Here is a 21,799-nt window from a genome sequence, read left to right on the forward strand (position 1 = left end):
TTGTTTTTTTTTACCGCCCTTCATTCGAAGAGCTCACAGCCTATGCATTTATAAAACAAAATGTTAAATAAAAAGGACCCTTTCTAGATGACCCTTGGGATCCCTTCCAACTTTACAATTCTATGACTTGTAATTTATCTGAAAGGCCTCTGCGCAGGCGCAAAACCTCGTCAGAGACCCTCTTAACTATATTGGGGAGGCGGGCGGAAGAGAGGGTGGGAGGGGCCCAGTAAGATTGCGCGCGCAGGGCAGCGCGAGCGGAAGTGACGTTTTGGAGACCGAAAGGAAGTGGCCGCGCGCCGGCAGGGGGTTGGAATGTGAGCTTGTGCGCAGGCGCAGTCCTAAACAAGTGCTCCTGCTCTTCGGCTGTGTTTCGTTCTATCTCACAGAAAGGAGCGCGCGCGCTGTTCGGGTCTCGCCTTCCGTCCCTTCAGTTTCCCGCATTTTGGTTTAGTGACCTGCCGTGAGTCGCCTTCGCCAAGATGTACGACGCGGATGAAGGTGAGGTCCCACATAGGGAAAGCAGACTGGGTGGGGGGGGGGGTCCTTCATCTGTCTATGGGGAGGTTGGGGTTTCTTGAGGGAGGGCGGGGAGTCTAACGTCTTCCTTAGCTCTGAGAGGTACCGGTAATCCCAGCTGTGACAGAGAAATCAAGGCTTATGGCATCTCTTCAGCCTGCTTAATAATAATGTTGTGAGGTTTTTTTTGAGGGATTAACCGTTAAAAAGACTCCAGCTGGATCAGATCAAAAGTTCATATGGACTAGCATCTTGTTCTCAGATGTTTGTGAGAAGCTGTCGAGCAGAACCTGCGTGCCACTTGAAAGTCCCTGCAAGTAGCAGGCAGAGGCAGGCAGCCTCTGATAGTGGAAGTAGAACATGCCATGAACCACTTGCAGAATCTCAGGCAGATCTCTGCCACACACACACACACACACACACACACACCTGTTGTGCAGGAGGGATGCCAGAGTAAACCCTTAGACCAGTTACAGATAGGTAGCCGTGTTGGTCTGCCATAGTCAAAACAAAATAAACCTTAGACCAGGTTCAGTCTCCCTAAGGCTCACAGAGCAGGACTGGAGTTGGGGTTTAACAGTCAGGGAGTTTGGAAATAAGCACTTTTCAGAAATGAGCCACTTGATGAAAACTCTTAAAAGGAACTACATACTATTCTGTGAAAATATTTGTTTTGCAGATATGCAATATGATGAGGACGATGATGAAATCACTCCAGATTTGTGGCAGGAAGCATGCTGGATTGTGATCAGGTAACTTTCCAAATGGAAAATACAGCGATTCTGATTTAGCCAAACACTTTTTATAGTGTCACTGAATTTCAGAAGAAGAATATGGCATATATGTTTAGAATTATTTTATTCCGTTCTCTGAAAAATCACTTTATTGCTAAACCTAGTGTTAAAGGTTAGACTTTCACTGTACACTTGAAATGAATGCTCCCAAATCTCCTGATTTTGAGCATCTGTCTTGTCACTTTTTTCATTCACTTCCTTCAGTCTTTATTCTACTATTTTTTCCCCTACCAAGTGTTTGCTAAGTGCAGCTGTGCCTAAATCTCTTGAGGCTTATCTACAAGTAAGATGCCACTGAATGCTTGCTGCATTCTATGAATGGGCAAGAGCCACTTGCCACACCCACAGATGTCGCTTACTTGTTAGTGTAATTGTCTTCAGGTGGTCCTTTCTGGTCACATTCTCATTCCTTTCATCTTTTGTTTTGTTCTGCCAGAAGCAGCTAAAAAGTAAAAGCTCATTCTTCCCATAGATCAGTAACTGAACATGGAACTAATGCTATTCATGCAGAAGGTCTCAGGTTCCATCCCTCACTTTTCTGGTTAAAGCAGGATTGGGAAAGACCTATGCTTGAGACCTTGGAAAGCTGCTGCCAGTCAGAATATACAGTACAGTGGTACCTCGCAAGACGAATGCCTCGCAAGACGGAAAACTCGCTAGATGAAAGGGTTTTCCGTTTTATGAGCTGCTTCGCAAGACGAATTTCCCTATGGGCTTGCTTCGCAAGACGAAAACGTCTTGCAAGTTTGTTTCCTTTTTCTTAACACCGTTAATACAGTTGCGACTTGACTTCAAGGAGCAACTCATAGAACACAGTGTACATGGTAGCCTTTTTTGAGGTTTTTAAAGACTTTGGTGATTTTTGAAGCTTTTCCAAAACTTCTTTTGCAGCCATTTGGTAAGTTAAGCTTTTAAAACTTTTTTTGGGGGCGGTTTCGATTTTGGGTTGGGGTATTTGGAATTCAAGGACTTGGTGTTGGGGAGGGTTTTGCAAGAATCTGGAAGCTTGTGTTTTTTTTCTGCATTTTTATGATTTTCTGTGACCATTGGGCCACTCTTCTGTTTTTTTAAAAAAAATTCTTGGTTTGAATTTTGAAATGCTCTTTACAGTATGTGTGACTTTAAAGAGCACTTAATAAACTCATGTTGTACCAAATTTGGCTTTGTTTGGACTTTTTTTGACCATAGGAACGCATTAATTGATTTTCAATGCATTCCTATGGGATTTCGTGCTTCGCAAGATGAAAAATTCGCTAGACGAAAAAATTCGCGGAATGAATTAATTTCGTCTTGCGAGGCACCACTGTACTTGGCTGGATGATGCTGTATAAGATCACTTTCCCCAGCATAACCTCCCTATGCTACAGATTTTTAACGAAGATTCTCCCCTCTTACCTCCAGTCCAAAGGGACATAAAACATTCTGTCCTATAATGGGTATTCAGTCAGGAAATTTATCTGAGAGTTGTTCTAGGAGAATTAAAGGTAAGAGAACTTGAATTTTCATACAAATGATAATTAAAGATTTAATTTTTTATCAATTAATTGTTTGCATTATTTGATTAAAACCCGTCAGCAGATTTTTAAATTAATACCAGTTGCTTAAACATTTTAGATGGGATGATACACACAGGAATCTAAGAATGAAAGCAATCTGCTTTTTACTTCAGAATTCTTGGTTTTGATCTCTTACTAAATTGTTCATTCTCACAAATTACTTTCCAAAGTTCCTATTTTGATGAAAAAGGCCTGGTACGACAGCAGCTAGATTCTTTTGATGAATTCATTCAGATGTCTGTGCAGAGAATTGTGGAAGATGCACCACCAATTGATCTGCAAGCAGAAGCTCAACACGCTACAGGAGAAGTGGAAGAGCCAGTAAGAGCCAGTCTTATCATGTTAATTTTAATAATAATAATAATAATAATAATAATAACAATAATAATAATAATAATTCAAAGTAAAGTGTAAGTCAGGCAATCCAAATGCTGTCCTATGAAAGTTGTCACTTCTCATTGTATAGAATTTCTAAATGGAGCCTTGTGTTACTTTCAGCCACGCTACCTTTTGAAATTTGAGCAAATTTATCTCTCCAAGCCTACACATTGGGAAAGAGATGGTGCCCCATCACCTATGATGCCAAATGAAGCCAGGCTGCGAAACCTTACGTAAGCAATATCGACTTCTGTTATTAGTGATGATATATGGTGAAACCTCAACTGTAGCAATGTCTGAAATACAGTAGCACAAAAAATAAATAAATCCTGGGCTAAATTTGTAGAGCTACTGGTATTTCTAGTTCAAATTCCCAACTACTTGGCAAAAAAACTCACGTTTCTTTAATATTTAATTAATATTTAATTTTTTTCCATTGAAACATGGCAATTTCTCTTTCAAAGGTATTCTGCTCCGTTGTATGTGGACATAACTAAGACAGTTATTAAGGAAGGAGAGGACCAGTTGCAGACGCAGCATCAGAAAACTTTCATAGGCAAAATTCCTATCATGCTGCGATCCACCTACTGCTTATTAAATGGCTTAACAGACCGTGATCTTTGTGAGCTGAACGAATGCCCTCTTGACCCTGGTGGCTATTTCATTATTAATGGATCAGAAAAGGTAAGAATTAGGAATTCACATGAAAAAATGACTTGCACAGAAAATTCCATGCATTTGGTACACGGTAGCTTCACCCCATCTTCTTCTTTGCTCACCAACCCCATCTACCTCCTGTCGATATTATCCCCATGTTGCACCTCACCAAACCTACCCTTCTCTCCTTAGAGCTGTTCCTTTGTGGTTCACCTGAGCTGCCCACCCCAGATTCCTTCCTCTGCTGCCCTTCTCCTCACCCTCCTACGCTGCTGCAGTGGTCCAGCAGCTTTCAGAAGGCAGTTGTCATGGTGTAGTTCACAGTGCCACCTGTCAGCGGTCAAATGAACTGCTGCATGTCGACAACCTTACCCTTTTATTATATGTAAGAAATGTCAATGCCGAAGTCCCATAGACCTTCTTTCTTGTAATCTAATATTTGATTGTAATCTAATGGGGTTGATTTTGTTTACCTTTGCTGAATAGAAAGAGCCCAGGTCTCCTTGAAATAAATAAATAAAAATAAAAAAATTGTCCAGTAGCACCTTAGAGACCGACTAAGTTTGTTCTGGGTATAAGCTTTCGTGTGCATGCACACTTCTTCAGATACCTGAAGAAGGGTATCTCAAGAAGTGTGCATGCCCACGAAAGCTTATACCCAGAACAAATTTAGTTGGTCTCTAAGGTGCTACTGGACAATTTTTTATTTTTTTATTTCGTCTGCATCAAACAAACATGTCTACCTACCTGAATCCAGGTCTCCTTGGTTCAATATCATGTGTTACATTTGCTTTATCATCATTCCTTCCGCTAGTCTTCAGCTCAGAGATCTCGTAAGGCGTGTGTGCCATATCTTAGATGAAGAACAATGACAGCCAACGTTAAACAAGCTATGTCTTTGTGCTTGCTCATTCCCCAAACAGGTTCTGATTGCTCAAGAGAAGATGGCTACAAATACTGTATATGTGTTTGCAAAGAAAGATTCCAAATACGCCTACACCGGAGAGTGCAGGTCTTGCCTGGAAAATTCTTCTCGGCCCACAAGTACGATTTGGGTCAGCATGCTGGCCAGAGGCGGCCAGGTAAGCAATTTGGCTTAAATCTTGAGATTCCAAGAGGGTGAGAAGTCTGCTTAATGGCTGTGGTTCCCAAAGTGGAGCCCCTTAAGAAGACATAAGCAACTGTCAAGCAAACTACAAATGCTCTTATGACTCACTGCTATTATCTGTTGTACAGTGGTGCCCCGCAAGACAAAAACCCGCTAGACGAAAGAGTTTTCCGTTTTTTGAGGTGCTTCGCAAGACGGATTTCCCTATGGGCTTGCTTCGCAAGACGAAAACGTCTTGCGAGTTTCCTTTTTCTTAAAGCCGCTAAGCCGTTAATAGCCGCTAAGCCGCTAATAGCTGCTAAGCCGCTAATAGCCGTGCTTCGCAAGACGAAAAACCGCAAGACGAAGAGACTCGCGGAACGGATTAATTTCGTCTTGCGAGGCACCACTTTATTTGGCAAGGCAGTGGGTTTCTCTCCTCTCCACCCCCCTCGCCAGTTAGTTTAATACTAGCAACCAGTGGCCATCTTGAAACTCTGTTTATTTTTGGCAGCTAAACGTTCTGACCATCCGTGAATTGTACATCTACACCTGCAGTCTTGCATTACTCTGTACCTCTTCTGTCCTCCCCCTTCCCACCTTGATGGTGAACTTTTGTTTGCACATTGGGAAGGAGACAAGTGGTGGCGTTCCTCCTCAGAATTAGGGAAACAGGAATGAGAATCTGAGTTTGCATTTTGATCTACAGACCAGTCCTAGTCATGTTTACTTGGAATTAAGCAGCATTTAAATTGCAGGGGTTTGCCAAATAAACATGGTTAGGATCTGAGAGGCCCATTAATTTTAACAAGAAAAAAAAATGTTATTGAACTTAATTTGTCCCAAAGTACTTTGTATTTACAGCCCAATGTGTGATAATTTTTTTAAAATAATTGTTTTGTAGTCCTTGCACATGCTCAGTGGAATTTTGACTCCTTTCTCTTTTATATATATATAGATGCCTTATCATAAACTGCTTTAAAAATCATCCCAAAAGCAGTTTTCTACACAACATAAGGGTCTGTTCAATAATCATGTCCAAAATCCCATTGGGCTTACAGAACTAGTTGCAGGGTTCTTTAACTGTGGGCTTTTCAAGTTACTGAGTCACCTGTTCATAGTTCTGAAGGATCAATTAGAAATGATGTAAACCTTAGTATTGCAGCAATGGTTTGTACCATTGGAGTAAAGAGGTTTTTGAAATGTATCCTGTTCTGGATTGTATGGGCTTTAACCTTTGCTGAAAACAATATATTTGAAATGAATAAACTAATAAATATTTGCTCTTCGAAGACAAATGCATTGAAAATCTGTTTCTATATCTAGGGTGCAAAGAAGAGTGCCATAGGTCAACGTATTGTGGCAACTTTGCCCTACATCAAGCAGGAAGTCCCCATTATTATCGTTTTCCGTGCGCTTGGTTTTGTGTCTGACAGAGATATACTGGAACATATAATTTATGACTTTGAAGATCCTGAGATGATGGAAATGGTAATATCTTGATTTTTTTTATATTGATCTGTGACATAGAGCTACACGTATATTCAGAAACCTTATGTAATGAAACCCAGCATGCAAAATTGGTTGCACTCAGTTTTACTTTTACCAACTAATTCTGTAATGTCTGCTTGCCAGTACAGTCGTACCTTGGAAGTAGAATGGAATCCATTCTGGAAGTCCTTTCGACTTCCAAAATGTTCGAAAACCAAAGCACGGCTTCTGATTGGCTGCAGGAAGCTCTTGCAGCCAACCGGAAGCCGTGGAAGCCCCGTCAGACATTCGGCCTCCAAAAGAACGTTCGAAAACCAGAACACTCACTTCCGAGTTTCGATCGTTCAGGAGCCGATTTGTTCGGGAGCCAAGGCGTTCGAGATCCAAGGTACAACTGTTTCTAACATCTAACTTTAATGCTGACTTCAGGAAGCTCCTCAACCTTGACAACACCGTCTTTTTAATATATATGATAGGTTAAGCCTTCATTGGATGAAGCGTTCGTCATCCAGGAACAGAATGTCGCGCTGAACTTCATCGGCTCAAGAGGTGCAAAGCCAGGAGTCACCAAGGAGAAAAGAATCAAGTATGCAAAAGAAGTTTTGCAGAAGGAGATGCTTCCGCATGTCGGTGTCAGTGACTTCTGTGAAACCAAAAAAGCTTACTTTCTTGGGTATGTAAATATGCACAGTCTGCCTGTGGGAACTTATTTGCACATTACTTAGATGGGGGTTAAAAAATGAAGACAGAAGCCTGTAGCAATATTCTTGATTAAAGTAATCAGCATAATAAATAATAATGAATATTTATTATAATTAATAATAAAAACAAATATTTTAGGAAACATTTACAAGTTCATTTTCCCCAAACATCTTAGGTATATAATGTGTTGATAACTCCTCAAAGTGATGTAATTTAAAAATGGCTTAATGTCCTCTTTTTGTCCCAGAAATCTGAATGCCCAACTCCTGTTAAATAACCTGCATATTTTGTTAGGTACATGGTTCATAGGCTTCTGCTGGCAGCTTTAGGGAGAAGGGAGCTGGATGACAGAGATCACTATGGCAACAAGCGGCTTGACCTTGCAGGCCCCTTGCTCGCTTTCCTGTTCAGAGGGTGAGTGCAACAAGTTCTTCTTGTTATTTATCACTGATAATGTATGTTCAAAGGTTTTTCCAAAATGTTTTATGGGGAAAGCTGGTCCCGTCTCCCTACAACTGATTTTTTCTGATTTCTTTTCCAACAGAATGTTTAAGAATCTGCTGAAAGAAGTTAGAATATATGCACAAAAATTTATTGACAGAGGGAAAGATTTTAACTTGGAGCTGGCTATTAAAACCAGGATTATATCGGATGGCTTGAAATACTCATTAGCTACAGGGAACTGGGGAGACCAGAAGAAAGCTCACCAGGCCAGAGCTGGAGTATCTCAAGTAAGTGTTCAATCATTCTCATGAAGCTGTGTGTGTTGCAGGTAAACATGCCATTCATATCTGAACCCCTCTAACTTGATCAGATTATTTTAGGGGTCTCACTGAAATCTGCCTCGTTTGACTTTTTTTGGTCCTTCTTCGCCCTTGGCCTTAAGGAATCAAAGTGAAACAGTTGGAAGGTCATATGGGGCCTTGACCTGAGTAGAAAAGCTCTGTTTTCTGCAAGAGAGCAGTTGTGGGTGGCTATGGGTTGTGAGCAAAGGGAATATGACATTTTGGGCATGAGAGCTAAGAGAAAGGTTGAGGACAGCAAGGGAGCAGATCTCACTCTTCCACTGTTCTCCTTCTAGATCCACACTTGCTTTACTGTAGCGTCAAATGTACCCTGGCTGCTCACCATGTCTGAATTGAACTCTTAGTTAATTGCCATGCTGGAGTCACGCTGAATATTGTAATTGAATGTTCATTAACTGTATGATAACTCAGTTGGTTAGAGCATGGCGCTGATAACGCCAAGGTTGCAGGTTTGATCCCCATACAGGACAGCTGCACGTTTCTGCATTGCAGGGGGTTAGACTAGATGATCCTCAGGGTCCCTTCCAACCCTAGGAATCTATGTAACTTTCAGTTTAAGTAACTGGATATTTAGCCTTTGGCAGTATTGATATGTGGTATATTCCTGGATCTCATGAGGAAGCCTAAAAATGTCCTCTTGTTGCACCTCTGAAGGTATTGAACCGTCTCACCTTTGCATCTACGCTTTCCCACTTGCGTCGTTTGAATTCCCCTATTGGCAGAGATGGCAAACTAGCAAAGCCCAGACAACTGCACAACACCTTGTGGGGAATGATTTGTCCCGCCGAAACACCAGAGGTAATGCGGAGATGGGATTGAAAACAAAGCAGTCAGTGTGCCCATGTGCTTCAGTGTTTTTCATCTATGTCTGAATTTGCAATGGCAGTTGGTTTCATTTTTAGATTTCATAAAGAAATTGGACAAAGCCGGTGGTTTAGGGGAAAGCGATTTAGGAAACCCTTGTGCTTCTCATAAGCTTATTAGGCTCCCAGTATGTTCCCAAGAACAATTCAAAGTGTTGGTGCTGACCTTTAAAGCTCTAAACTGCCTCGGCCTGAAGGAGCGTCTCCACCCCCATCGTCCAGCCCAGACACTGAGATCCAGCACAGAGGGCCTTCTGGGGGTTCCCTCACTGTGAGAAGGGAAGTTGCAAGGGAACCCGGCAGAGGGCCTTCTCGGCAATGGCCCCCACCTTGTGTAACGCCCTCCCATCAGATGTCAAGGAGATAAACAACTGCACGAATTTTAGAAGACCTCTGAAGGCAGCTCTGTATTAGGAAGTTTTTAATGTTTGATGTTTTACAGTATTATGTTTTATATGTGTTGGAAGCCGCCCAGAGTGGCTGGGGAAACCCAGCCAGATAGGCAGGTTACAAATATAACAACTGTGGGAATATGGTTGGTTTACCTATAGGGAAAATGGGCGCACGGGTAGAAATGTACTACAGCATGACCTTTTGACAGGGCAGGCTGTGTTAAGCATGATCAGCGCGTGGACACCCCATGCTGGCCTGTGATTGGTCTACACAGCCTGCCCTGATAGTGGTGTGATTTTCCTTATATGGCATTGTCTTTTACTGTTGAGTTGATACAATGTTCTGTGAAATAATAAAATGCTAGGCCGCAGCAGTTTGAGCATGCTCAGGGCCTGATCAGTTCTGTTCAGCTCAGTTCAGCTCAGTTGTTGCTGGCTAGGCCTATTCAATATATCATTGGTGTGAGGCTGATTTATTTCTTATGGCGAGCAGGCCCTCGTCAAACAACAGCACGTGTTTTTTCATTCAGAAGGTCTTGGGTCCAGCTTCTGTTATCTCCAGGTAGGGTTGTGAAAGTCCCCTGTCTGAAAACAGGAGTGTCCTATGTTCAGTCTTCTCATTTGCATAGTGGAGTGGTAGGCAGGTTTGAGACCTATCCTCAGTTTATACATGCCTCAGAATACCTAGGGGAGACCTGGGTGCTGCAGAATTTCTCAGCGGAAAGGGTTGATGTGAACATGTCCATAAAGAAAGCTTTCGATTCAGAACTTTTGTGCCTTAGGAATTTCATGAAATCTGCACATGGTCTTAAAGAGATGCCGGTGTAAAAAATAACCGACTCCATGTGTCCTTAGGGTCATGCTGTGGGGCTCGTGAAGAACCTAGCCCTAATGGCATATATCTCTGTGGGGTCTCAGCCATCCCCAATTCTGGAATTTTTAGAAGAATGGAGTATGGAAAATTTAGAAGAAATCTCTCCAGCAGCTATTGCAGAGTAAGTGTGAAAACGATGTTTTAGTATTGATAACATCCATATAGTTCAATCTAGGACAACGTTCTCAAAACCCTTTTTTTCTTTTCTGAAGCGCTACAAAGATCTTTGTGAACGGCTGTTGGGTTGGGATACACAAGGACCCGGAGCAGCTCATGAACACACTAAGGAAACTGCGGCGTCAGATGGACATCATTGTGTCGGAGGTAGATATTGGGTCATAATATTGCTCTACCCAGTGGAACGCAATAACTGGAATATTCATTGACTTGCTGCTATATTTCAGGTAGCGATTGTTAATAGCGTTGGACCTGGCTTGCTGAATCCGTTTAAAATTCAGAATGGCCAGTTCAAGCACTCTTTTGCATGTAATCAATCACTTTTCCACAACCTGGTACCCTCCAGATCTTTTTCTCTTCAGTTCCCATCATCCCTGATCATTGGTTGAGCTGTCTGGGGCTGATGGAAATTGTAGTTTAAAATATCTTGGGAGTATCAGGTTGGCTTAGGCTATGCTAAACATTTGCCATTCTCCTACCATTGTTTCTGAGCATTATGCTTTCTCATATAGGTGTCCATGATCAGGGATATCAGGGAGCGGGAAATTCGCATTTACACCGATGCTGGCAGGATTTGCCGCCCACTTCTAATCGTGGAAAAGCAAAAGCTGCTGCTGAAGAAGAGGCATATCGACCAGCTGAAAGAGCGTGAATATAACAACTACAGGTGGGAAACTTTGCACGGTGCTTCCATTCCTATTTCATTTTTCTTAAGGGATGGTGTGTATGTCTCGTGTTTTGCCACCAGCATTTGTGAAACGGTGCTGTTCATAGTAAGGTAAAGGGACCCCTGACCATTAGGTCCAGTCGTGACTGACTCTGGGGTTGCAGCGCTCATCTCGCTTTATTGGCCGAGGGAGCCGGCATACAGCTTCTGGTTCATGTGGCCAGCATGACTAAGCCGCTTATGGTGAACCAGAGCAGCGCACAGAAATGCTGTTTACCTTCCCGCCAGAGCGGTACCTATTTATCTACTTGCACCTTGATGTGCTTTCGAACTGCTAAGTTGGCAGGAGCAGGGACCGAGCAACGGGAGCTCACCCTGTCCCTAGGCTCTGTGGTTTAACCCACAGCGCCACCCGTTCATGGTAGAGGAGGCAATATGCTGTAGCACACCAGCTGAAAAGATTATTTGCCAGTGAACATCCGTTACCGAATCAGTGCTTCTGGCGGGGTCGATTGTGTGTTACGGCATCATGTGTAAATGGGCAAAAGGGCTTCAAAATTGCATCGACGCTGCTCATTTATTCCAAGTCCTCGTGCTGAAAGATTTGCAGTTACATTAAATGAAAACTGGATAGCTCTGTTGGGTAGAGTGTGGTGCTGATAATGCTGAGGTTTGCAAGTTTGATCCCCGTATGGGACGGCTGCATATTCCCAACTAGATGAGCCTCAGGGTCTTCTCCAACTCTAGGATTCTAAGTTCACCAGTTGCAAATGGACAACACCTGCTTGATATAAAATCAGATATTTGGGCCTAAAATAACCGAGGCCTTTTTTCTTTTTTAAAGCTGGCAGGATCTGGTGGCCAGTGGTGTAGTAGAATACATTGACACCCTAGAAGAGGAGACTGTCATGCTGGCCATGACTCCGGATGACTTGCAGGAGAAAGGCGTTGCCTACTGTTCAACCTACACCCACTGTGAGATTCACCCATCCATGATTCTAGGAGTCTGCGCATCGATTATCCCATTTCCTGATCACAACCAGGTTTGTAGAATTTGTTATAAGGTAGACAATAAAAAGTTTTATAACTGGACCATGGCAGAATATTTAAGATCTGCTTGTGTGTGCAAATATTTTTTTTAAACCTGCAATGATGTTTTCCATCTTAATTATCTTCTTTTACCTCCATAGTCTCCTAGGAACACGTACCAGTCTGCTATGGGGAAACAGGCTATGGGCGTTTACATTACCAACTTCCATGTCCGTATGGATACCCTTGCCCATGTCCTGTATTATCCTCAGAAACCCCTTGTAACAACACGCTCCATGGAATACCTGCGATTCAGAGAGTTGCCGGCAGGTATGTTTACAAGGTCCTCTTCTGAAACTTCTTTGCTCTGCTTCTGAAATTTAGTACTCGAAACCCTGATCACGGGGAGGGACACTTTGAGAGATAAGACAGCCCCTTGGCCCCTACCTGAGTGGGGCCATAGTGGTTTGGCAGTGACGGAGCCCACTGCACAAGCTGTCCCTGCTGCAGCAGGAAGATTTGCCTCGGCTGGTGCAAGAGGATAGTCCTTTGCGAACTTTCTCGCAAAGAGGTGTGGTTTTTCTCCTTTCCAGTTTCTCAACATGTTTCTGATGTTTTCATGTCAATTTGCTCTGACATGAAAACTACGCTTCCACCTACAGTCAGAATGCAATATAAAACAACTTGGGGGGGGGGCTATTCCCTAGGTGTGGGGTGTGCTATACCCAGTACGCATGTTGGGTCAGAGTGCTCTTTAGCTATTGCGTGGCCATGAAGCCAACTGATATCAGTGCTCCTTAGGAGCATTCCTCAAGATAATTTTTCTTGTTCAGGCCCATACTTTTGAGCATTAGTTTTTGCTTCTCCTTGCTTGTACTTTTCTTATTGCATCCCACCAAGGTGGTGGTTTCCCAGCTTTTCAGCAAGTGCAAGGTATTTCTAGAATTCCAACTGTACCCTGCTTAGCCAGACCAGAAATGCGGATTATTAGGCTCACAATGGACCACCTCCAAAGAAGAGCACAGGCATAATTGTTCGTTCAATTGCACTGGATGCAGTGAGCGGAAAGCAGTTGCAAATGGGCAGGAGGAGCATTTGAGTGGCCGCTACAAACAAAATACTTTGCTTGAAATGCCTGCACCTCACCAAAACGAGGTTCCTGTTACATAACAGCATTTCCAGGATTCACCACAAGGAGTCACTAGAGAGGTTTAAGAAATCACTTCCACACAGCTGCCACGTGCTTGTATTTTGTATTGACATTCCTGTTTCTGGGAATGCGATAATAGAAATGCCAATTGATTACAATACTAGACGGAGAAGGTGTGATGTGTGATGACCGAGCCGTGCTCTTGAATCTCTCCTACAGGCATCAACTCTATTGTGGCCATAGCTTCGTATACTGGATATAACCAAGAAGACTCTGTCATCATGAACCGTTCGGCAGTCGATAGAGGCTTCTTCAGGTCTGACCTACTTGACTTTAGACTTCTGTATGAGGCAGTCCTTTAGGATAAATATCTCAAGGATCGCCTCTCCCTATATAAACTGCCCCAGACCCTGAAATCATCTTCTGAGGCCCTCCTTTGTGTGTCTCCTTCTTGAGACATCCCATGGGTGGCAACACGAGAACAGGGCCTTCTCTGTAGTGGCTCCCCATTTGTGCAATGCTCTCCCCAGGGAGGTTCGCCTGGCACCTTCATTATATATTCCTAGGTGCCAAGTGAAAACGTTCCTCTTCAATCAGGCCTTTGGCTGGTTAATATCCTATAGCCTTTTAAATATGTCTGTGGGAAGGGTGTGTGTGTGTGTGTGTGTGATTATTTTGCTCTTTTGTTTTAATTATTGTTTTTATATTGAATTTTATCCTGTGAACCACCCTGAGATCGTACCATGAAGGGGTGGTATATAAATCAAATTTCAGTCGTACCTCGAAAGTCAAATAGAATCCATTCTGGAAGTCCGTTTGACTTCCGAAACATTCGGAAGCTGCAGGAAGCTCTTGCAGACAAATTGGAAGCCGCGTAAGCCGTATTGGACGTTCAGGTTCCAGAGAACGTTTGCAAACCGGAACACTCACGTCCGGGTTTGCTCCGTTCAGGAGCTAAAACGTTCGACTCGCAAGTCCCTTGTCGGCAGCTAGTTTGCTTGAAATAACCTCTTTGAGAAGGCTGCAAGGGGGATGGTAGGCTTTTATTGTAGCCTCTGCCCCACCCCCACTGACCTAACAATACATTTTGTTTTCCATACCTTTCATCTCTAATTGACTGTGGGGTGGATTTAGCCAAGGGGCTTCTAGTTGCCGACTCTTAATAGGATTGCTTCAGCTGTCTCCCTCAGTATTGCATCCTATTTTTGACTGAGGCACACCCTGTACCGTGTCTGTTTGAAACATAGCCTGAATTGGAAGAATGGTCTTGGGTTTGGATTTGAGGCCTTTTTCATTCTCCCCCCCCCCCCCCTTTCAGATCTGTATTCTATCGTTCTTACAAAGAGCAAGAGTCCAAGAAAGGATTTGACCAAGAGGAAGTGTTTGAGAAACCTACTCGTGAAACGTGTCAAGGTAAGACTAAACAGGGATTCTTGAGAACTAGGCCGACAGGTTGCGGCTCAAAACTTTGATTCCTCTGTGCCTTTATAAACCAAAAAGAGCAATGCAGCTTCCCCTTATGTTCTTGTACATTCTCTAGCAGGGAAAGAAACTACTGGGTTGTTGTTTTTGGTATGTTATCCCTTGTAACGACAATTAGAATAGATTTTAAACTTGTTAACCTGGGTTTGTATTGCACTGGTGTGATGGGCAATGCAAATACACTTCACACGGATTAAATGCTTCCTAGGGATGGTTTCTTTGAGATCACAAATTTGGGTGAAACAGATGAGTTGCCCCCCCCCCCTTAGCATAAATGTTAAAAATTTAACTTAGCACAACTTACCCCATTAACCTAGCTGTTCAGCAACAAAACTAAATAACAATGACAGTGCTGGAAGTGACAGGCCCCCCCCCCATTAGTATGTCTGGTTCTTTCCCCTGCATGTATCTGGCTTTGCTGGATCATGGCCTCAAAGGACGAAGCTGAACTCAAAGACCACCCAATCACCTTAAGAACATGCGGTGGTCTTCAGTACAACCACACTTAGGAACTGTGCTATGGGCTTACTTGAAATTGCAGAGAACCAAGGTCAGCCATGCGCTGTGTGTGATTTAGCCAACCAGCCGTATATTTTTACCATGCAGGAAGCCCAAATTGGGGTGGGGGCAGTGCTTTTTTTCAGGGGGTACTCAAGGGTGTGCAGTACCAGCACCTCTTGCTCTAACAACTTCATGGTGAGTACCAGCACCTATTTTTTTTTGTGTGTGTGTATATATATATATATATATATATATCTCACTGGGGTTGGGGGATGATTTTGTAAGCCCTTGATGTGCTGGTATGCTTGTGTTCAGCTAGGTGGGTTGCAAGTTGTGCATTTGTTTCCCCCCAGGGATGAGGCACGCCATCTATGACAAACTGGACGACGATGGCTTGATTGCACCCGGCGTGCGCGTCTCGGGAGATGACGTCATCATCGGCAAGACGGTAACTTTGCCCGAGAATGAAGACGAGCTGGAGAGCACCAACCGCCGTTACACCAAGAGAGACTGCAGCACATTCCTGCGCACAAGTGAAACGGGCATTGTGGATCAGGTCATGGTTACCTTGAACCAGGAGGGATACAAGTTTTGTAAAATTAGGGTAAGCGTAGGAGTTATGCGTGATTATTTGCTAATGATAAAGCCATAATTCTGGAGTAACCGACTGACCTCTTTATCTCCAGGTGCGCTCTGTGAGAATCCCACAAATTGGAGATAAGTTTGCCAGCAGACATGGGCAGAAAGGTACCTGTGGTATCCAGTACAGGCAAGAGGTAAAAGCAGCCTGTTTTTTTGATGCAAGGGAGAAACATGCTTAGAAATCTGTATACGAAGCTATTGTCATTATTTTGATTTATTACCTGCCTTTCACACTAAAGTTGTAGAGCAAGTCAAAACAATTTAAAATACAGCCACTTAAATCAAATTACAATTACAAGAGTAGGGCAGGTCCTAAAAATACACACTGCAATCTTCAAAGGCCATGGTGGAGACGTACTGTATTTTTCTGTAAGGGACTGTTTTTTTCTTTAAAAAAATTAGGCCAAAATTGGGGGTCATCTTATACACAGAAAATTCAGGTATGTTGAGAGTGAGCAATTGGCAGCAGCGATTGACCCCCGCAAAAGAAAAACAATTCAAGGGTGGTCTCCCCCCCAAAAAAGCTTAACAACCTCCCCAAAAAACCTCAACTTTTTAAAATTAAGTTTGGGTTCCAAAAAATAGGGGTCATCTTATACATGGGGGCGTCTTATACACGGAAAATACAGTATGTCTTCAGTGTTCAGAAACTGTTATTAGTGAAGGTGTCAGGCACACCTCTCTACAAAGGGAGTTCTTCAACTCAGGGGTTGCCTCAGGGTATGCTTTGTCCCAGACCACCACTACCCCTAGCTTCTGAGGGGGGTGGAACTACCAAGAGGGTCCCTTCTGCTGATCTTAATGTATCATAATTTCAAAATGTTGGTCTTCAACCTGAGAAGGTCACTCATCTAGGAGAAGGAAAACTCTCCTCCTAAATCTCTACTGCCTTCTGAGATATTTTTGGATTTGTGTAGGGTTTACTCCTTAGCTATTTTTTCTCTCCCCGCCACCTTGTATGCCTCCTTTTTGCAACTCTTGCAGCCAAGCTGGTGCCAAACGTATTGCTCTGCTTTCCTTTGGACCACATCGGTGAAGCCGAGATGGAGGTCTTGTAATCTAGGCAGCCCAGGATCTCCATACACACTGCCCAGGCTTGCGCCCCGGGGAAGTCACTTTGGTGCTGCTAATGCAGTGGTTTGACATCACCCCCACAGGCACATTCCATTGTCTCTCGAGACAGATGGATGCCAACAGTTATGGTGTTCAACAAGCAACCAAAAGCTTGACCAATCAAGTTCTTTGTGAGCCTCTCTGGGGAAAGCGTTCTGTAACCGAGGCAGTCCAGAGAAAGCCCTACACAGATCAAACATTCCTTTGGGGGCAGGGATGTTTGTATGAAAGGAGGCAAGGACATTAGGACTCAGCCATTTAGGGGCTCTGTAACTGGCTCTTTAAAATACACAGGAAGCCTGTGCAGCTGAAAAACGATAATTTAATTTGCTTCCTGTAGCAAGTCACTGTCAAAGGTGTTGGGCAGCAGAATTTTGAGCTAGATAAAATACTCCTGGATCATGTTCAAGGGCAACCCCGTGTAGAGTGTTACTTAAAATAAAAACTGAGTGTCATAAACAGAATTGTCAGCACACAACTGGACAGCAGCGGAAATTCAGAACAGATCGAAAGCCTGGTTTAACAAAACCATTTTTGCAGCTTGCCTGGTGCACAGTTGATTCACAGCAAGTAAATGTGTATGAACCAGAATTATATACAGTCGTACCTTGGTTCTCGAACAGAATCCATTCCGGAAGCCCGTTTGACTTTTGAAAAACAAGACGCAGCTTCCAACTGGCTGAGGAGTTTCCTGCACTCAATCAGAAACCGTGGAAGCCGCGTCGGACGTTCAGCTTCCAAAAAACGTTCGCAAACCGGAACACTCACTTCCAGGTTTGCTGCGTTCAGGAGCCAAAACGTTAAGAGTCGCAAGGCGTTTGAGATCCAAAGTACGACTGTATACATATATAAAACGTTTACAGAAAGCAGCTATAAGTGGCATTTTCCTTTCCTGTCTAGGACATGCCTTTCACCTGCGAAGGTATCACCCCTGATATAATCATCAATCCTCATGCCATCCCTTCACGTATGACCATTGGTCACTTGATTGAATGTCTGCAAGGGAAGGTAAGAACTGGGGAATATTGAAGTGACGTGAAAAGTCACAAAAAAGCGGCAGGACGGGGTGTTTGCAGGCTTTTTCGATGGTGTTTCAAATATGTCAGATTTCACTTAAACAAGCGGTGCCTTGGAGTGTAACCCCTGCACAAATTGGGAGCTGCCTGTACTCTGTTAAACTGCCCGTCCCCCTTTTTTAGGTATCAGCAAATAAAGGAGAAATCGGTGACGCCACACCTTTCAATGATGCAGTCAACGTGCAGAAGATTTCTAACTTGCTGTCTGACTATGGCTACCATCTGAGGGGAAATGAGGTACGTCATGGTCTTGAGTGGCAACAGGAGCTCAACCGTGCTGCCGCGTTGCCTGTGATTTGGTGTTCACGGAGTCTCGTTCTTTCCCTCCAGGTTTTGTACAATGGCTTCACTGGCCGCAAAATCACATCGCAGATCTTTATCGGCCCTACTTACTACCAGCGGTTAAAACACATGGTAGATGACAAAATCCATTCCCGTGCAAGAGGGCCGATTCAGATCCTTAATAGGCAGCCTATGGAAGGTCGATCCCGGTAAGAAATAGATGTGCGCCTTAATGACATGTTGTCCAGAGAAAGGGTCTGTTTGTAGTTCTTGCCTTTCAAAAACCATCATCTGAGGAGGGAGATGGGCTCAGGTGTCTAGAATGAAATGACAGGCCATTTTCTCAGTTGCCTGTGGTGTAAGTGTGAATCCCTCTCAGGTGGCCAGGCGCAGACTCTTCTCTAAAATGTAAGAGGGCTTGTTCTTTGACACAGTCAAATGACATTGGTAGAGGTGGGCTTGGAAATTTTTTTTGGTGGGTTAGTCATTTTTGTGGACTGACTTGTAGGTCTTTGGAAAGGGGGTTGCATAGGTGCACCTTGGCTGCTTATTGTCACCTTCTGTGGGCAGAAAACATTTGCAGATAAATCTTAAGTTGGTTTGCATGTAAAGCAGCCTATGACCTTGATGTGGTTTGCACTATTTCCCCTTCTATGTGCAAGTTAACACAAACACTGTGTCAAGAAAAGCTGAATTCTGCAACCTTCAAATTAAGTATAGTGACGCGACTTACTTAGCATTCTTTTAATTCTTCAGGTTTTGCACCTCTGCATAATATATTCTACTCATCACAGGAGAAGCCAATGAGAACCAAAGGGCACAGAAACCCCATCACTCACCTCTGGAAATCTCACTTAGCAATGTTTTTAGTTTCTGAAATTTCCCCCAGGCTTTGCCCACAGATTTTTCAAGCATATATTCACAACATAAGGGCTAGAATATTGCTTTGAAAGCTCAGGGAACTGGGTTATCTGAACTTCCTACAATCCAGAATCTTATCATTGCTGAATGTCCCTTTGATTTCCCCCTGTGCTGTTTCCTGCATAGACGACATTCATACATAGCACAGATAGCCTGAGAAAATCCCAACCATTTTTTTGGCATCTTCTGTAAAAAAATAGTCCTCATTTCTTAACTCCCTCCAGAAAATTGGGTTTGGTTATTTTTGGCAGTCCACTTACAGATTCTGCTCCAGTAGTTTATTGTATTTAGGGCAGTGTGGGTATAACTTAGCCTTCTGGCTTAGAAAAATGTGGAATTAAACAAGCTTGTTTCTCTCTCTCTCTCTCTCTCTCTCTCTCTCTCTCTCTCTCTCTCTCCCCCCCCCCCCAAGTGATGGTGGCCTTCGTTTTGGAGAAATGGAGAGAGACTGTCAGATTGCTCACGGCGCAGCACAGTTCTTACGAGAGAGATTGTTTGAGGCATCAGACCCGTATCAGGTTCACGTGTGCAACCTGTGCGGCTTAATGGCAATAGCAAACACCAGGACACACACCTACGAGTGCAGGGGCTGCCGTAATAAGACACAGGTATGTGGAAAGATACCTGTTTCTCTCTCACCCTCCTTAATCTCACCAACCCTGCTTAATCCTTTCTCATCCTTTTGGGTCCCACCTTCAGGCCTTCTGCCATTTTGAAACCCTCTGCAAAATCTGTTGCTTTCGTCAAAACCTTCCCTGTCTGTTTTGTGCTGTCTGAAAACCCCTTATTCACTACATTGTTCCACACGATTGCCTCACATCTGGGTTTAATAAGGGTCGTGGGAAACCCAGGGCAGCATAGCAGTGCAGAAAATGTATTGCGATTCCACCATGTGTAGGATGCTCATCGCCTAAGGTACTAGGTTAGATTTTAGAACTTAACTTGGACCTCTCCTTGTTTTGAGATGCGTTCTGTCCATTGGGTGGGTTTGCTTAGCGCAGGGGTGGGGAACTGTTGGCCCTCCAGATGTTGGGCTTCCGACTGTAGTTGGGTCCCAACTGGCAGCTGTAGCCCTACATTATCTGGAGGGTCACAGTTTCCCTACTTGTTTGCTGGCACCCAACTCTGCATCACATCGAATTAAAGCAAGGCAATGCAGAAGTTGTATCGGTGTAGCAGTAGTGTGCTGGGTGAGGGCCAATCCATTGAAGCTCAGCTGAGATGCGATAGAAATTACGAGAGCAGGATGTGGTGTTCAGCCTCTTCTAGATAGGGTTGGATTCCACTAAGGCAGACTATAGTTTGACTTTTCTCACTTGTTTAGTTACTTGTCCATCTAGTAACTGTTTGGATCTGTCATGATGATATCCAAACATAACTACTGTATCTGTATACATGTATACAGATGTCAAAGAGAAAAACTACTACTGTACCAGACTTTTAGAAGAAATCTGTTTAGGGAAGCTTTTAATGTTTAATAGACTATTGTATTTTAATATTCTGTTGGAAGCTGCCCAGAGTGGCTGGGGAATCCCAGCCAGATTGGCAGGGTATAAATATTATTATTATATCTGTGAAATAAAGATCCCTTTATATGTTTATTTCATAACCTTAAATGACTTCAGAGGCATGGGAGAAGGGAAGGCTTCCTGAATAATGGCAATGGGAGGGTGTGGTAGATCACTGCCAGTTTTGGATATTGGATAGTAGCCTATAAGGAATCAGGGTTTGCAACCGGTGGTTGCTGACAGAACCAGCACTCTCCGGAGGTCCAGGTGGAATCTGTAGCATGCATTGCCTCATATCTGCTAAGCCTGGTGTGGTAGCTGCAGCCCTTTTTGGGCAGACAGAACCTGGCCACTGCTCCTTGGTAAGCTCCATATTAGATGCCTACAGCATGTTGCCGTATGTGATCCAGATGCAATTCAAAGGGCTTGGGGGCCTGATACCTGAAGGACTGTCCTCTGCCACATGTGCCTGCCCATCGGAGACACTGCCCCACTCTTGAAGTTAGCTTTCACACCCAGTCACCACCCCCTGTCTCACATGTGGCACCATGTACATAGATCGCCCTCCTAAGGGATGCTTGCCTGGTGCTGCTGACTTCGTCATCCCACCACCAGGCAAACACTTTTTAAAAATTTGCCCATGCTTTCCAGCATGTCGCTGAAGCTGGTTTTTTCAGTTCTTCTGAGAATTTAGCACCCCGTTTCTGTTGCTTTTTTCAGATATTCAACATTGACTCCTGCTGCATTTGTTCCTTTAATTACTGTCAGAGCTGCCCTGGGAGTTTTAAAGGGGAGGTTGGTGCATAAATATTGAAAAATACATTTTGTACTAATATTTGTCAACCCTTTTTTTCAGATTTCTCTGGTTAGAATGCCGTACGCGTGCAAACTCCTTTTCCAGGAACTGATGTCGATGAGTATCGCACCTCGAATGATGAGTGTGTAGCCTTCAAACAGATCTCCCTTCTCCTAGGCACCGAGCGATTTTTACCCTTCTGAATTTTTTGAGTCGCATGCTTTCTTTAAATGTTTTTAAAATTCAGAAACCTATTTCATGGCTGAGGATTTTCAGACTGTTTAGTGTGTGAACTCATTTTTTTGTAAATAGAAATAAAAGCTTTTCAGCCGTGTA

At 43.6% G+C, this 21,799-nt stretch overlaps 1 protein-coding gene across 1 annotated transcript; it reads left to right on the top strand.

The window, feature by feature from the left end:
- Positions 1 to 262: 262 nt before the first annotated feature.
- On the top strand, positions 263 to 21,794 carry POLR2B (RNA polymerase II subunit B). Its single transcript, XM_083718487.1, has 25 exons — positions 263 to 501; positions 1,199 to 1,271; positions 3,040 to 3,190; positions 3,368 to 3,480; positions 3,712 to 3,931; positions 4,828 to 4,986; positions 6,318 to 6,482; positions 6,959 to 7,155; positions 7,479 to 7,598; positions 7,729 to 7,915; positions 8,645 to 8,788; positions 10,101 to 10,240; positions 10,332 to 10,443; positions 10,809 to 10,963; positions 11,808 to 12,006; positions 12,154 to 12,322; positions 13,362 to 13,458; positions 14,461 to 14,555; positions 15,479 to 15,729; positions 15,812 to 15,901; positions 17,781 to 17,888; positions 18,080 to 18,193; positions 18,287 to 18,447; positions 19,572 to 19,767; positions 21,524 to 21,794. Exons 1-25 carry the CDS (start codon positions 483 to 485, stop codon positions 21,611 to 21,613), a joined length of 3,525 nt encoding a protein of 1,174 aa, XP_083574613.1. The 5' UTR covers positions 263 to 482; the 3' UTR covers positions 21,614 to 21,794.
- The last annotated feature ends 5 nt before the right edge of the window (positions 21,795 to 21,799 follow it).

Source organism: Podarcis gaigeae (assembly GCF_964106915.1).
Source record: "Podarcis gaigeae genome assembly, chromosome: 17".
In the NCBI taxonomy this organism is placed as follows: domain Eukaryota; kingdom Metazoa; phylum Chordata; class Lepidosauria; order Squamata; family Lacertidae; genus Podarcis; species Podarcis gaigeae.